Source organism: Pieris napi, chromosome 18 (assembly GCF_905475465.1).
Source record: "Pieris napi chromosome 18, ilPieNapi1.2, whole genome shotgun sequence".
In the NCBI taxonomy this organism is placed as follows: Eukaryota; Metazoa; Arthropoda; class Insecta; order Lepidoptera; family Pieridae; genus Pieris; species Pieris napi.
This window is the reverse complement of record NC_062251.1, coordinates 9,124,629-9,141,955: the sequence shown is the minus strand read 5'-3', so window position 1 is coordinate 9,141,955 and position 17,327 is coordinate 9,124,629. Positions and strand designations below refer to the sequence as shown.

The following is a 17,327-nucleotide window of genomic DNA, read 5'->3' as shown; positions in this document are numbered from 1 at the left end:
CTGTCACCCTTATCTAACATTTCTATAATCCGCAATTTGTCTTTTATTGTTGGCGGCGCGGGTTGTTACTATATAAAACTTTATACCTATAAACTAAGTATTTGAATTGGTTATATAGTGGACTGTATTTTTTCTTATTGTTACCTAATATGATTGCTCAATAATGGACAAAGGGAAAAAGAAAGAAAGGATGTCGGCACAGTACCTTCAACCTCGTGGCTTCTTCTTGTGGCTTCTTCTCGTGGCTAAATTCCTTTATTGTACATCAATAGCCGCGTACTGACTGAGCGAGCAGCCTCGCGAAGCAGCCTCGGACGTTTGCTTCGCAACGTTTGCCGCGCGAGGCAGCCTCGGTCTGTAAGTTTTCTAATCCGAGGCTGCCTCGCGCGGCAAGTCCGAGCCATCGTGAGCATCGACGCTCAGTTTAACTTGAAGTCGAATAGAGACCGCGCGTGCCCGTATAGTTTGCCCGAGACCACCATGAGGCCGCACATTCGGAAAGCTGTCGCTACCACTGCCTTTTTAATAATTCTAAGGCTTGCAAAAAAAAGAAAACAGAAAACTAAACGTTTTTGGATTAAACTCTTATACGAAAATAGATTACAGGCTGGGAACAGATTATTTGAAGAGTTGTGCTTCGATGACGAAGAAAAAAATTTCACTCGAATGAGTAAAATCGAATTTGACAATGTGTATTCTCTCATAAACGCCAAAATAAGCAAGAAGGACACAAATTTTCGAGAAGCAATATCCGCTAGGGAAAGATTATTAGTGACGTTGAGATTTTTGGCCACAGGAGATTCTTATACCAGTCTACAGTATCTATTTCGTATATCAAAACAAAGGATATCGGTTATAGTTCCTGAAGTCTGTGATGCTATAATTGAGGTGTTAAAGGATTATGTTAAGGTAAAATAAAATTACATATTTTTATTATTTTTTTATTAATCTGATTAGAAAATTGGACAAATAATATAAGAAAATTAAACAAACAAATATTTAATGATGAGGAGCTGGAGAAGGAGGAGGGGGAGGCATCGAAATTGGTGAGATAGGAGGCATTGGTGAGGCAGCAGGCATCGGTGAAGTAGAAGGCATCGATGAGGCAGGAGGCATCGGTGAAGTAGGAGGCATCGGTGAAGTAGGAGGCATCGGTGAGGTAGAAGGCATTGGTGAGGCAGCAGGCATCGAATATGTAGATGGCGTCGATGAGGAAGAGGGATGAGACATATATCTTAAATTATCGTGTTCACCATATGATTGAGTATAATAACTATAACCACTGTATGCTCCCATGTCTGCATCAAAGATAATTTTATTTATTGCATTTTTTACGTATGCTAATGTAATTTTATCATACTTTCTCAACTCATTTCCTATATATTGGCCATACACATTATAGGGATCATTTTTTTCTGATATATTATCGCTTGCACACTGTTGTAAGAGTGTTAATGCTTCAGATATGGCGTTATCAGTAAGATCATCACTTTCGTTCATTTTGGATCTCTTTTTAGGTCTAGTTGACTTTTGTTTAGGTCCTTCCGTTGTCGTCGAGTTTGAAGTTTCATTTTTTTCTTCGTTATAACCGTCATCATTTCGAGTATTATCCAGACTTGCATTCTGTAAAGATAGAAATTATTACTTAATTTTATTTACAGATACCATCATCCGAAGAAGAGTGGCTTACCATAGCGAAAGAGTTTGAGAGCAAATGGAATTTCCCACATGTCATAGGAGCAATGGATGGGAAGCATGTTATATTACAGTCGCCGATAAATAGTGGCAATGATTATGACTGTTACAAAATGTTTCCAAGTATAGTGCTGTTTGCTTTAGTTGACGCTAACTATAAATTTCTGTACGTAGACGTTGGCAGCAAAGGACGTATATCAGATGGCGGTGTGTTTAAAAATACCAATTTATATAAAAAGGTCGAAAAGAAGGAATTGAACATTCCTTCACCAGAAATATTACAAATACCGTATAAAATTGCAGTGCCCTATTTTATTCTAGGCGATAAAGCTTTTGCTCTCAATGATTACACATTGAAACCTTATGAAGGTACTCCAGAAAGAGGTTCAATGGAAAGGATTTTCAATTACAGGCTGTCCAGAGCAAGAAGAGTTGTGGAGAATGCCTTTGGCATTTTAAGCTCCGTTTTTAGAGTACTGAGGAAGCCGCTACTATTAGAACCAGAAAAAGCTACGAAAGTCGTATTGACTACCATATGCTTATATAACTACTTGCGTAGAGATTTAGCTTCCTCACAAAGGTTCACTCCCCCAGGATCATTCGATGCCGAAGTTGAAGGGACAGTAATACCCGGCCGATGGCGACAGGATACAGAAATGTCATCAATGCTATCTATTCAAGCCATACCACGGCGAGGATCAACAAATATAAAAGAAATACGTTCACATTTAGGGAGACATTTCATAACAAACGGAGCAATTTCTTGGCAGAATAATTATCAGTAAATAATAGGTACTCACTTCTTCACCTAAAGTATCTTGTGTATTTCCTGGGTGATTTCTATCTCCTAGAAAACTGAAGGCTTCATAGGCATACCAATTCGAAACATATATTTCACCACGACCTGCAGTATAAAATAAAAAAAAATAATATTAGAAATAATATAAAAACCGATGTAACTTTGAATATAATAAAATGAATGTTGTTAACCCTAATCATAAACATTAAATAATAAATACCTGATCCTGTGATTCGGCTTTTTTTTTCTCTCGACTTTTCCCTCCTGTAAGACCCTAGTAAAGAGTCCATTTTTTTCTTTAATTCAGCTATTGGAAGGTTCATTTCCTGGCTTATTTTTCTCCATGCATCTTCCCTTAGTCCTCTATTTGTGTAATCAGGACATTGCGCATCCCAAAGTCGTCTATATTCACCATATAGTCGTATTAATTTAAGACACTGTTCTTTATCCATGACGCACAACTAACACGCAACGAATAAGCGAGGCAAAACACTACCGTCTTGAGTGAGCGCGGCAAACGTACTGAGGCGCCTTTGAACATCGACAAAAACCGACAACGTTCGGCTCGGGCCGCGGCACGCTCGGGCGAGGCAGCGCGTGCGTTTGCCTCGGGCGAGGCACGTCTTGACCGACCGAGGATTTGCCTCGCGAGGCAGCCTCGCGAGGCTGCTCGCTCAGTCAGTACGCGGCTATTGAACAATCACTTTCACAAATTAGAATCAAGTTAAAGTTTAATGAATTTAAATATAGTTAAAGTTTATAATAAAAAATTAAATGTTTAAAAGGAAGCGGTGCGAGCGTGCGGTGAATAAACAACCATATCGCGGGTCATCAAAATTGTCACTAATAATTAATTCTTGTTGGAGACTCATCATCGTGCGCGCCACCTATAGCCCGTTCCGGAACTAGTACCTTCATAGGATTGGGACATAAAATAGGTGGGTGATGAGATATGCGTCTAGGAACTATTAGGATGGGTATATTGAGCAACCATTATTTAAAAATCAAATTATTATAAAATAAGAATCCGGCGCAACCATTCCCCGGGTTTGAAGGGTTGCCTTCAAGAAAAACTAGAAAGTAAATGAATAGCGATATGAAAAGCGATCTAAAGAAAAGTTTATTAAAGTAACTAACTTAACTAACGAATTATACAAATGTAAACTAACTAACCTAACTAATGACCTATACAAATGTAACTATTCGCTAGGTAGGCGACAGAGACGTACTACAGGACGTAGATAGGTACCTGACGCCGTGCGAACGCGGACCACACGTGTAACACCGTTTGAACCAGGGAAAACTTCCTCCACTATTCCTAACGGCCAGTGGAGCGGCGGTGCATTGTCAACAATAACTATTACAACATCGCCGTTAGAAATTGGCTTAGCTGGCGTGTTCCACTTGTTCCGCATTTGCAATGTATGAAGGTAATCAGACTTCCAGCGCTTCCAGAAGGACTGCACTAGCTTGTCAACTAACTCATGACGCGAAAGCAAATGTAATCTATCTTCTACGATTTCTCTAGCTGGTAGATACTTTAGCGGTGTTAAGTTTAAAAAGTGAGCGGGTGTTAACGCGAGAGGTTCCGATGGATCATTGGATAGCGTGCGACACAGTGGCCGCGAGTTCATCACTGCCTCGATCTGTGCAAGTACAGTGCTGAACTCCTCGAAAGTTAGAATTTGATCACCTATCCCCCGGTATAAATGAGCTTTAAGGCTCTTAATATTGGTCTCCCAATTGCCACCAAAATGACTAGCAGCTGGAGTATTTAATGACCAATCAATGCGAGTTTTAGCTAATACGTGACCAAACTCAGAGTTAAAGTGTTTTAAAACTAAGAAGTCGTGTAACTCCGAAAGCGTGCGCTTTGCGCCTATGTAATTAGTGCCGTTATCTGAGTACACGCGAGCCACGGGACCACGGCGTGATAGAAAACGCTTAAAAGCTGTAGAATGTTTACGTGGTGCCATGATGTTAGCGAGCGCGCTTAATTGACACTACGTATTACACGAAAGGCGATAAACAAAAGACTGACGGCGTCGCATCGGCTCATGCCTCCCCCGCGAATCCCATTGCCCGGCCGGATTACAGCGATCACCGAACAAGCGGGAGTCCGGATTACCGAGGCCCTACTGTAATTCTTTTTTTGTGTTTTGAATGTTTTTTGCCAGCGAGGTTTCAAAAATTCATATCTTTTTTTGTTATAGGTTTTTGCAGTTATTTTTTCTATAAAATTATTTGCGTTTGTGTTTTATCTGTTTGACTATCCAGTCCTCCAAATTTTAATCCTTCTTGAAGTAATTTTTTCACGTCGACCATCTTAAATGTAGTATTGTTTCTTGCTACATACCCTTTGTCATCTGCCCAAACCAACTCTATAGGATTTAACTCGCAGTGGTAATCTTAATACCTCCACACCAGCTGCCGTCGCCATTTCGTCAATCACGTAGGACTGATATTGAGTTTTAACATTTTTTTCTAAAAATTGAGCTTTTGAGTCATTGTCCTCAAAAGAAATGTCCTTTGAAGATAGCCACTGTTGAATGTCATATTTTTTAAAGTGTAGTTTATTAGATAACTATTGATTATATTACCCATTGTTATATGTAATTTACTAGATTAACACTATTTATGAATGATATGTTTCAAAACACTTGACACACACTCCAACATCACATTTCTTGCAACGTGTCAAACATTTTTTGTGACATTGACGACAGTGTGTTTGCTTCGATTGAGGAATAACCAGATGATTCATTTGGTCTTTACGACTATCAGCATGTTCATGATGGGAGGGTCGGCTAGGCCCTCTTTTGGCATTTTTTCTGTTTGATTCAATCAAAGCAATTGCTACCCTTCTGCGAAAGCCAAGATGATCCAGTTTTCCATGATTTATTTTATATAAATGCCATGCATTATGTTCGGCAAGATCGATCATGTGTGTGAGCAACGGCATGTACCATTTCTTACCTCGTATACCAATTCGGTAATGTGAAATATTTTCATCAGACCGATCCACTCCTCCCATATATTTGTTATAGATGGACACCATATGTGGTTCTTCTATGACAATGTTTCTCTTTTCACTTTGTGAGAAGCGTTTGGCAGATTGTTTAGGATTTATTCCTACAGCATTAGAAGCAATACTGAATATATTATTGTCATGCCATTTAGCAATAATGAACGTGTTGTCATGTGTCGTTCTGTAATCGACAGCACCACGTTCCTTTTTTTTCAGTAACTTCGATGTAATCAGAGGACAACTGATGTCCTGTTTTCTCGAACTGTCCCAGTGCAACGAAGGCCTTTCTTTGTTATCTCTTCCAGCAAGGGCGTCCTAGTAAAAAAATTATCAAAAACTACGTGGTAAGGAAGGTCGAAGCCACGTGAAATCAGCACATCGCAAAAAGTGAGAACAACGCTTGCACCCAGCCCCAATTCTTTATATATTGGATTGCACATTTTTTAATATTTTGTCTCGTGAGACACCGGGACGAGACATTTATTCGTTTAAAGGGGCTTGATCTTCCTCGTCATAACCCGTTTCTTCATCGGGCTGCTCTAAGAAATTTACACGTGGAGGTTGTCTATTAGGTTGGCCATTCTGTTGATTGCGTAATTTGTTGTTATATTCCGGTTTCCTGCATTGCGCTATATCGTGACCAGTTAGTTTGCAGTAACGTCAAAAAGCAGTGTTATTACTGATTGGACCTCTTTGAAAGTTAGCATTAGGTACAGGCCTTTGGGCCGGAGAGAAATTGATATTAGCCCTTGAAGGGCCTGATTTGAACCTATTGTTATTATTATTGCCGTTATTGTTAGGCTTTTGATCAGGTTGTGGACGCCGATATAGCGTCAATTGTATATGTTCTTCTGAGATCGCGAAATTAATGGCTTCATTTAAAGATTTTGGTGACTTGCATCTAACAATATTTGAGATACGAGGCTGTCGCCCCATTAGGAAGTGATGAAGAGATAGATCTTCCATAGCAGCTGTTCTGCCTGGAAGTTCTTTATTTTTTGATGTAGACAAAGATATTTCTGTTAGCAATTGCGATAAATAAGTTTCCATCCTCAAAGCATATTGGCTGACATTTTCTTGTGGACCTTGCCTGCTCTCTTGCAATTCCATTAAAAGATGTGAATAATGCTTCCTCTCACTGAATTGAGCCTTCAAAAACTCTTTGAGTTGTTCCCAAGTTGTAAATTCTTTAATAGAGCAGGCAATTTCCGCTTTACCATTTAGTTGAGCTAAAATATACTTGAATAATACGGGTTTTTGAGCCTCTGATGCAAGTTCGAATGCGTTATCGCAATTTACCAAAAATGAGTTCAGGGTCTCACGATTCACATCGTATGATTTAATGAATTTAAAAATTATGTTTAATTCTAATTCAGCCATGGCGAGCGCTGCGGCAGTCTTTCTCGTAATGCGAGGAGAGCTAACAGGTGATTTGTCCTTAAATTCGTTTGTACCTTGCTCGATTTCAGGAATTTCAATAGTAATTTATAGTAATACATATAACAATGATTGAGCCCTAAGAATGTTAAAGATAAACAATGACCAGCGACTTACTGAATTTCTGCGTGGGCGATTGATAGAAGTGAGACGACGTGCAGTAGCATTCCGCGAAATTAGCGACGATTTATTCTCAGCCTGTTGTTTAAATTGACACTTTGTCTTACAAAATACCGGAACGAAACAGATTCTTTGCTAGACTTGACTAAATGCAATTTTCTAGCGGGGTGAAACACTTCACTTTTATGCGCCTTTAAACACTTTCAAGCACTTTATACACTTTTGCACATATACAAAACTGATACGGCCCCGGATAAAGAGCGAGTCTGCAGAGCGATGTCGGACACTGGGGATTTTCGGATCCCACCGCTGCCACCAAATGTGCCTAACATTGAAATTATAATAACGTGAAATTAAAATGCCTTTTTAAAAAAAGGATTAAATTAAAATATTTAAGTAAAATACAAAAATTAGACAACCGCTCTCTAAGAATGATACACGTAGACTGACTGAAGTCACCATGATCATAATCCTCTAAAAGTATGCATTGATGATGCAGATGATGAGTTAGCATTACGGCTAGCAATCTAGGGAACAGTTCGTATCAACTCCCCCTTTCGTTTTATTATAAAAATGAATTTTATCATTTTGTTATGTCTGCGACGTAAAGCCAAGCGTTGTTGATGCCTATATCCAAAAGCTGCGAGAAAATTTTCTTTTTCCACCTGTGCAATCTTATTCCAGTGCGATATAATGCAATCAGCATGTCTGCCAAATCGACACCTCTAATGTGACGTTATAGTCTTTAACAATTTTAGGACATTTTACATCAACACGAGATTTTGCTTCTTTGCGGAATCGTTTTATATTTTCGACAGGGTATGCATCATCATAAGAACTCACCAATGTGACCTGTTTACTATCAACCCTTTTCAAAGCATTTTCAGTTAGCAGGTTAGTAGCAGCAGCTTTGAGTCTATTTTGTCTGATTGTTCCTAAACTAAATATACCATAATTTTCCCTCAAGATAATTTATAGCAGCCTAAACCCAAAGCAAAAAAAAAACATGCAAAAAACCCATCGTTATAGTAAAGCCAAACCATATTGTATTATAGATATATATTTATTTATAAGTTATGTAGTATTTCAGTAATAATAATATGTGTATTTTTTGTGGGAATCGAACCCCAACTTTGTGTGTAGCTTTCTACAACCACTATATAAAACAACATAAGTTCAACTGTCTTTTAAATTGTAATAAAATTGGTTTAATATATAAGACAGACATACTTGCAATTTAATTTTTATAGTAAAGTCCAAAAAAAATATTCATTACGTGCAGTTATAAATGTATATTATTCTATACCCCATCAACGAAAGGTAAATTACTGCAAAGTCAAAGTCAAATCGTTTATTTCAATTAGACCATCTAAAATGGCACTTTTGAACGTCAAAAAAAAAAATAAAGATGATTCTAGCCCCTTCCAAAAGGTAGTTTCGTGTGGAGAAGAATGGGCAAGAAACTCCACACTTACTCTTTTAAAATAGGTTTACAATATTTTGTTACATTTGTTAAATAATTATATGTGAAGACAATGTACTCTTAGAATAAGCTACTATACTAAAAAAGTTAGTATACATGTTCCTCACATATTTACAAATATCGAAACCGTAGAATATTAACATTAAAGAGTAATAAAAATATTAAAAAAACATAACAAAACAGTGTGTGAGATACAAAAAAAAATAATTATATTTGTAGCATTATATAAATTAAAAAAAAAAAAAATAATAACAAAAATATGTCAAAGCAAAAAATCAGCAACCAATTTGATTTTGTCCAGGCTATAGAGCCAATCATAGGATTGTCCTATGGAGCAGGACCAGCATGTTTCCAAGCATTCTTATCTTGAATATAATCATCTAATTTGTAATATGCTTGTTTACAAAGTGTACTTTTAATAAAACATTTAAATTTTCGTTCATTTAGTTTTAAAATGTCACAAGGTATTTTATTGTAACATTTCACACAGTACCCCATAAATGAATTTTGAACTTTGGCTAATCTGAAAGATGGTTGAGCTATTTTATCTTTATTTCTAGTACTAAAATTATGTCTTTCATTTATTTTACTAAAAAGATGTAGATTCTTTCTTACATACATAATATTTTCATAAATGAATTGGCAAGGTACTGTCATAATATTAATCTTTTTAAATAGTTCCCTGAGAGATTCGCAACGACGTAGATTATAAATGGCTCTGACCGCTCTCTTTTGCAAAATAAAAATGGATTCTATGCCGCAAGAGATGTGATATGAGGTCCCCATTGTAACTTCTCGTCTAGCGTGATGCCTAGGAAAACCGTTTGATTAATAACTGCGGCATTGTATAGTATAATATACGTTAGTAAAAAACACGACAAAAACATACCAATTCTCATAGCGACAACAGCATATATATTAATGTGTTAAAACAAACATTTAGGCATGTGTATTTTATAATAAACATGGATATTTAGGAGTACAAACATAAAAATAAAACTTACCATAGATAAACCTGTGTGGCCCATTTTGACGGTTATTTTTCACAATTGATTTAAACTTATGACAGATAAACTACTATTTTTATTTTTGAAGTATAAAAAGACGTCTAGTAATGTCATGTATATATATAAAAATGAAACCCGTTTTCCGTTGTCACGACATCACATGAAAACGGCTCGACCGATTTGTCCGATTTTTTTTGTTGTGTTTGTAATTGTCAGGAGAAGGTTCTTATAAAAGAAAAAAAGAAAAACTTTGCGCGGAAAATTAGAAAATTCGAGAATACTTAACCACCATACAATTCGAACTTTTTGGTGTAACCTTATGGCGTTTGACATAACACAACATTGACAGAATGCGTGTTGCAAATTTCGTCAGAGGATGTAAGAAAAATGAATATCGTTCAAAATAAATGCTTTGATCGGAGTTATTATATTGATAATATAATAATATGCAAGCCAGAAAAACAAACAAAGAATGTTGTGTAACATAAAGCATTAGAATAATAAACACTTTCTTTCTGAAATATTTTTAATATAATATATATAATAATTCATTATACCAATTTGAAATCAATATTCATAGTTAAGACAGGACAACGTCTGTCGGGTCCACTAGTATTTTTATAAAGTTGTATGTATGGTATACTATACAAAATGAACATAAGGGTTAAGGTAAATTTAATTTATTATCTATTGTTATTTATTTATTTTATTTTAAGATGTAGGAGATGTAGGTGTTCGTGTGTATTTAGGGAACACAATTAAACTGTCCTGACACTTCTACCACTGTTTATTCTTCAAACTAAACTAATATAATTTACATCAAGCAAAAATAAATATAACAGAAAAGATAATTAACAAAAGCGTAAGCGGAAAGATTAGCAAAGTAAAGCAAGCGTGTGTCTGCCGTGAGCGTGCGAGACGGACTGAGGACAGCGGGCGCGCGCGTCACTGCGCCGGCGATCATTCGAGGCTTCCTTTGTTCTCGCAAGTAGCGGGACTTCGTGCGCGCTCACTCGGTGCGACACGACACGAGGACGATCCGATAATGCTCGGGGACTCGACGATACTGCTATATAAAAATGATATGTTTGCTGTATGTATGTTATGTTATGTGTTATTGTGCATGTTTATATTTGTGTAATTAGTATGTAAAGTATTTATATATTATATTATTGTATTTATATAGTAGTTAGTTTAATTAATGTATTATTATTATAAATGTATTGTGGCTACGCCACAAAGACTTGTATTAACTGAACTAAAAGAAGCAGATTATGTATGAATTAAACTGTTATTTTTAATGTATTTTAAAACATAAAATTTAGACATTGCTCTTAAACCATTTATTCATTCGTGATCTTCAATATAACAAACAAGCACATTTTCTTCCTCGGTTGTATCTGAAATTTCTGAAACCTGTGGATTGAGTATTGACTCGGATGCGGGTGGGCTATTGCATGTCAGGCTGGTAGGTATGTTTGTAAAGTAGTAGGTCCTGCTGGATGATGATTTTGATGAACTGGTGCATGGCTGGATCCAGTCATGTTCTGGTATTGATGTCCCAATTTTCAAGTACTTAGTTATGTTTTTTCTCAGATATTTTAGAATATTGTTATCTTCCCATGTTGATGGTACTGCTAACAATCTACGTTTGTTGTATTCTCAAGTCTGGACTATTTTATAAGACATTCTGAAATTAATAAAAAAATATCTTGTATTACATGAATATACAGGTGTAGTGTGTGTGTGCTAGTTACAATAAATAAACCCGAAAGCATATGTTATTTTTATTTTAATACAAAGTCACTCGCATTTATAGTTTTTAATTTAACAATCACTTTTCTATCTATATCTACAATCAATAAATTACTGTATTATTAAATTGAATTAGAAACAAATATGGTAACATTAAGTTGGTAACCAGTCATTCCTCATCTTCAATGTGGTTTGAATCGCCTATATTATATAATATATACTATATTGCTTCTATGTCTTCGTGTGCGTCCACACTGAATGCGCGGTGACTTGAGCCTGAGGCGGGCGCGGCGAGCGGGGGCGTGCGGTGGCCACAGTAACGCGCGAGCTCTTGTAGCGGTTTGACGTATATCAGGTGTCGCAAACTATGGACGAGGATTTGCTTGTTTTACTAGACAGTCCAATCCTGATATGGGAGGTGAAATAAAAACAGAGGAATAACTGGTGAATTTTTTAACTTATATCAAAAACTGAGATTATACCCTACAAAATTCTTTGAGTACACTCGAATGCCCTTGTCAACATTTGACTACATACTAAGTAAAATATCACCTAAAATCACCAAAGAAGATACTAACTTTCGCAAAAGTATTAGACCTGAGGAGAAATTGTTCATAACTCTGAGGTAAGAATAAATCATGATTTTACTTAGTTTTGTATTTATATGTAGATATTGTAAGTAGTAATTACACAAACAGGTAAGTAAAAAGTTTTAATAATCAAATTAATAATTAGGGTAGTTGCCAGTAATATATCCTCCATAATTTTCTTCGTATCTCGGTTGAGAAAACTGCATTCTTTCTGCCTCATCTATTATGATTTGGGTAATTTTATTTCGAATGCGTAACTTTTGTAATTCACCAAACTTTTTCATTTGTGGTAGGAGACTCATAAAAAAATGATAATCATCACATTTCTCCGACTGGTCACTATTTCACGCCATTTTCTGTTCAATTAGCAAAATTTTTTTTCTTTCGCATTCTATAAGTTCATCTCTATAATCTGATGCCGTTTTGTTGCGCTTTAACGCGTTTGTGTGACTGCTGCAGGTTGATGTACATGGACTCATCACGTCAGCAGTGTTCGATTGCTCAGTTTGACAAGACTCGTTGAGGGATTCCGAATCACTGTCATGCAGATTTCCCGTCATGACTTCCGGTGTAATGTCATCGTTTATGAATTGCATAAGTTGAAAGTATGGCCATGTGCTCTCTATTTCATCGCCACCGTCACCAGAGCGCGGCGTAGGGAATTTCTTTTTTTCTTTTCGATACTGATCGCGCAGATTCTTCCACTTCTTACGCAGTTGTTTTTCTGTAACAGTCATAATATTTTATTCTACTTTTTATTTCAGGTTTTTGTCAACAGGAACTGGATTTAGAGCATTAGATTATAGTTTTCGTATGGGGAAAAGTACTATTGCGTCTATAGTGCACGAAACATGCCGTGTTTTATGGACTGAGTTAGTTCCTATTCATATGCCGATACCAACAGAACAACGCCTGAAAGCTATTGCAGAAGACTTTGAAGCTACCTGGAATTTCCCACACTGCATCGGAGCAATTGATGGGAAACATTGTGAAATAAAAAAACCACCTAAATCTGGATCAGCACGTTGGTGCTATAAAAAAAGAAATAGCATTGTCATGCAAGCTGTGGCTGACGCAAAAAGGAAATTTGTGGCAGTCGAAGTAGGCGGTCGAGGAAAGCAAAGTGATGGTGGTACTTTTATTGCATCAACGCTGTATAAGCTTATAGAAAAAGATAAATATAAAATTCCTATGCCAAAGAGACTTCCAAATTCTGACGTCATTGCACCCTACGTCCTAGTGGGTGATGAAGCTTATCCGTTAAAACATTATTTAATGCGTCCTTATCCCGAGCGAGTACTTAATAATGAAAGAAAATGTTTTAATATCAGATCGTCTACCGCTAGACAAACAATCGAATGCGCATTTGGCATTTTAACTTGTAAATGGAGAATACTACTTAAACCTATCGAAACAAACAGAAAAAATGCCTTGTCTATAATAAAAGCTGCGTGTATACTGCACAATGTAATAATGGATTTAAACGGCGATCTCGATCTGGATGTCCAACGTGTGTTAGCTAATTCGCCATTATATGAAAATCATCAAAGAAACCGCGGAGTCAATAATAATCCATCACGGAGAGCAAAAAATGTTCGTATAAAATTCACAAACTATTTCTGGGAACAATACCAAAGGATGTAATAACTATAGGTATATTATATTAAACTTACCTTCACTTTTAGGAAATTGTTCTTTTATTTCACTCCATAACTTTCTTGTTATTATGCGATTATTGTGGTGTGGATGTTTGCTTTGCCATATAGGTGGTTTAGATTGAATCGCACTTATAAACAGTTCAGTATTTACCGCCATTTTACGACAAACAAATATAGACGCGCATAGGCCGAGCGACAAGACCGAACTGGTTTGTTACCCCCGCCACCCGCGCATTGGGTCGCTCGCTGACTAGGCCCGTAGTGAGGCCAGAACGCGCGGACAGGAGCGTTTGGAGCGCGCGCTGTCTCGCTCAGTCCCGTCGCGCTAGGCTTCCGCCTCAGTCACTACAATGTGGACGTAAAGGCGCGTTTCATATGTTTGATACTTCGCGCCCGTCGTCGCGACCGCGCTAGACTCGCAGTGTGGACGTACACCAAGTATTACACGAAAGGCGATAAACAAAAGACTGACGGCGTCGCATTGGCTCATGCCTCCCCCGCGAATCCCATTGCCCGGCCGGATTACAGCGAACAAGCGAGAGTCCGGATTACCGAGGCCCTACTGTAATTCATTTTGTGTTTTTTGAATGTTTTTTTGCCAGCGAGGTTTCAAAAATTCATATCTTGTTTTGTTATAGGTATTTTGCAGTTATTTTTTCTGTGAAATTATTTGTGTTTGTGTTTTATCTGTTTGACTATCCAGTCCTCTAAATTTTAATCCTTCTTGAAGTAATTTTTTCACGTCGACCATCTTAAATGTAGTATTGTTTCTTGCTACATACCCTTTGTCATCTGCCCAAACCAACTCTATAGGATTTAACTCGCAGTGGTAATCTTAATACCTCCACACCAGCTGCCTTCGCCATTTCGTCAATCATGTAGGACTGATATTGAGTTTTAACATTTTTTTCTAATAATTGAGCTTTTGAGTCATTGTCCTCAAAAGAAATGTCCTTTGAAGATAGCCACTGTTGAATGTCATATTTTTTCCAGCTTGTTACGGGGGTTTTCTCCTGACGTCTTGAGTGGTAGCTGGCATTATCCATAACTACTATAGAATTTGGCTCAAGTTTAGGTAGCGTTTCTTGAAACCACTTTTCAAAAGTATTCGCATTCATTGACTCGTGATAATCTCCAGTACCTTTACATTCGTAGACTAGTGCAGAATCCGACACGAATCCTCTGTCACTTCCAATGTGCAGTACAATTAGCCGGTTCCCTTTGGAAGTTGGGTTTTTGGCACCTGTTGATAAGCCCTCTAAAAATGCATGTTTTCGTGACTTTACGGTCGTGTCGTCCCACACTTTGCCTACAGTGTGTCCTGAAAAGAAATATAAATCATTAAAAAACTGTAAGAGAAGCGTGTCTTTTTGCATATTAATTAAGTATGTGCTACGACTGTACCTGTATTCACCCAAGTTTCATCCAAATAGTATATTGGTCGTTTTTGCTCTCGGTAAGTTTTCATAGTTTTTAAGTATTTTTAACGCTATGTCATTTCTATCAATCAAAGCATTGTTCCTCCTTCTCTTCACGTATCTAAACTTCTACTAAGATATTGAAACTATGTTTCAATATCTTTTTTAATGACGTCAAGCCCGTATTAGGTAAAGATTCGTCGGCATTCACAACATGTAACACTTTTTTTGCTGTTGGTAGTTCATCTTTTAGGTAAAAACTATGCACAATTTGTCTTATACATGTCAAAATCTTATCTACGATTGATAATCGCTTCTTCGGTGTCGCCGCCGGCTTGACCGTGTCGGTTTTAGTATATTCTTTTAATACTCTGTATACCGCCGATTTCGGTATACCTAAAATATCGGAAGTTTTATCCTTCATTTCTTCTTTTGAAGCATATTTATCAGAAGGCCACATTTCCTTAACGTACTTAAATACGTTAATTATCATAACTTTTTCATTTTCACTAAAATGAGACATTTGGCGTTTCTTACGCGGAGACACAAACTCCTTGAAAGGAAGGGATGTAGACGGGGTTGGTTCCATTTACTTCTTACCGTTATAATTAATAATAACAGCAAATAAATTCAACGACCAAACACACAAACACCACTCACACAAACTTAACCTCAAAAACAAAACTACACACGAGCGTATATAACAAAACAAAACAAAGTCCATGTGCACCACCTCAAGTCTTTATGGATATGACTAAAAGGTTTACAATCTCTGAATACGGCGATCACTGCATCTGTGTGAGCGCAACGGCAATACGTTTATGCGCGAGCGACAAAGACATAAGATGAGGGGTCTGTGTACGAAATTCTTCGTGCTCCGCGTCCGTACTTTATTTACTTTAATAACTAAAAAAACCTTCAAAGTAACTGAAACGAATCTTCAAATTTAGTAGAAACAGATACAAACAACAAAAACAACTGACACACACACTCACACTACAAATGGGGCAGTGTATCATAAAAATTATGACATTCGTTTGGTAGAATTTGTTTGAGCTCTTGAAGGTGCTGGTACTTCGAGGCAGTTATAGGAATCATATTTTCATGTACGGTCAAATAAGACACGTAGGGGTTATATCTTTTTGGTCTTTGTGGCAAGGCAAACCAATCCTCGTCGAAATTTAGTTTTACTTTAATTGTGTCTTCTTGATTGTAAAGAATAGCTCTTAAGTCTGTTATAGTAGGTCCTGGCCTCATAAAAGGTTTGGTTTTGTAAAGCCAAGTAGATGTATCGGCATAATTTTTCACAAAACTATGGTCAATCTGAATTACTTCATAGGGATTTGATGCCCTTGCTTCTTTAGTTACCGAAACATAATCACATGGCAAATGAATTACACGATTTGAGAGCGTCCGTTCAATCGCACTATGAACCGAATCACACTGCATTTGAGTGTTCGAGGAACTTTTGGGTGATGAAGATTTTGTGCTTTATACTTAAGTTTAAAAGCGGATTTGCCATTATAACGTTCCGATTTTGGTGCGTCGTGCAACCATCGGAATAAATAATTATTGGCATTTTCTTCGGCAAGCAATGGCGCTTTAAGTAGTCTATCACAAATGACACGAAAGTACTCGCAGTAAGGTCTGCTGCCGTTTCTGTGAACCAGTAACATGTGCAATGGCGTGAAGTCAAATCGAAGAGTGTAAAATTATGACATGTTAATTTCGTTTTAAAGTATAAAGCGCTAGCAGTGGAGTAAGGACAAACTTTAACCGACTCTAAGTGCATCGTTAATAAAATGCAATGTCCCTTAGCTGCATCCTCTTTATCCTTTGCCTTCTCTTCCCTGGCTCTATTTTTTTTAATAAGATGAACATTTGACAAATAATGGTTAAATTAGGTTCAACTTTAAAATTAAGAAATGAGGAAATAATTGATTCGATTAATTTACCGAGACTGTCAAATCTCTTATAACCTTTATATAATAGAATAGTAGAAAATGGCGGATTGTTTACAAATTTCATTTCCGGCAGCAAAAATCACTTGGAGGTGTTCCAATCAAGGTCAAATCGGGACTCGTCGGTTTTAAATTAGGGTTAAATAATTAAGCAGTGGTACAAAATAAAGAAAATGTTTATTATCAAATGTAATACACAAAGAACAAAGTTAGAGACACATTAGCGAGAGCGCAAAAAAACGGAACAGTACAACCTCGAACCTTCCTCTTATCAAGACAGTGTTGCCTTACAAAAATACAATCAATTATTGTAGAATTGAACACTAACACCCACTCTCAATTCTACAAACCATATAAAAAAAATAAAAATACAAAG

At 36.9% G+C, this 17,327-nt stretch overlaps 3 protein-coding genes and 1 long non-coding RNA gene across 4 annotated transcripts; 2 read left to right on the top strand and 2 right to left on the bottom strand.

The window, feature by feature from the left end:
- Positions 1-480: 480 nt before the first annotated feature.
- On the top strand, positions 481-2,518 carry LOC125058576. Its single transcript, XM_047662685.1, has 2 exons — positions 481-909; positions 1,662-2,518. The coding sequence occupies exons 1-2, from the start codon at positions 481-483 to the stop codon at positions 2,478-2,480; spliced, it is 1,248 nt and encodes a 415-aa protein (XP_047518641.1). The 3' UTR covers positions 2,481-2,518.
- Positions 909-2,946, bottom strand: LOC125058583 (myosin tail region-interacting protein MTI1-like). The gene is made up of 3 exons (XM_047662691.1): positions 2,715-2,946; positions 2,496-2,599; positions 909-1,623 (listed from the first exon to the last, which is right to left on the bottom strand). The coding sequence occupies exons 1-3, from the start codon at positions 2,944-2,946 to the stop codon at positions 1,000-1,002; spliced, it is 960 nt and encodes a 319-aa protein (XP_047518647.1). The 3' UTR covers positions 909-999.
- Positions 2,947-11,798: 8,852 nt separating this feature from the next.
- Positions 11,799-13,589, top strand: LOC125058581 (protein ALP1-like). The gene is made up of 2 exons (XM_047662690.1): positions 11,799-11,949; positions 12,679-13,589. Exons 1-2 carry the CDS (start codon positions 11,834-11,836, stop codon positions 13,556-13,558), a joined length of 996 nt encoding a protein of 331 aa, XP_047518646.1. The 5' UTR covers positions 11,799-11,833; the 3' UTR covers positions 13,559-13,589.
- On the bottom strand, positions 12,022-13,696 carry LOC125058588. The gene is made up of 2 exons (XR_007118443.1): positions 13,588-13,696; positions 12,022-12,638 (listed from the first exon to the last, which is right to left on the bottom strand). It is a non-coding gene; the product is annotated as an uncharacterized LOC125058588 (long non-coding RNA).
- Positions 13,697-17,327: the final 3,631 nt, after the last annotated feature.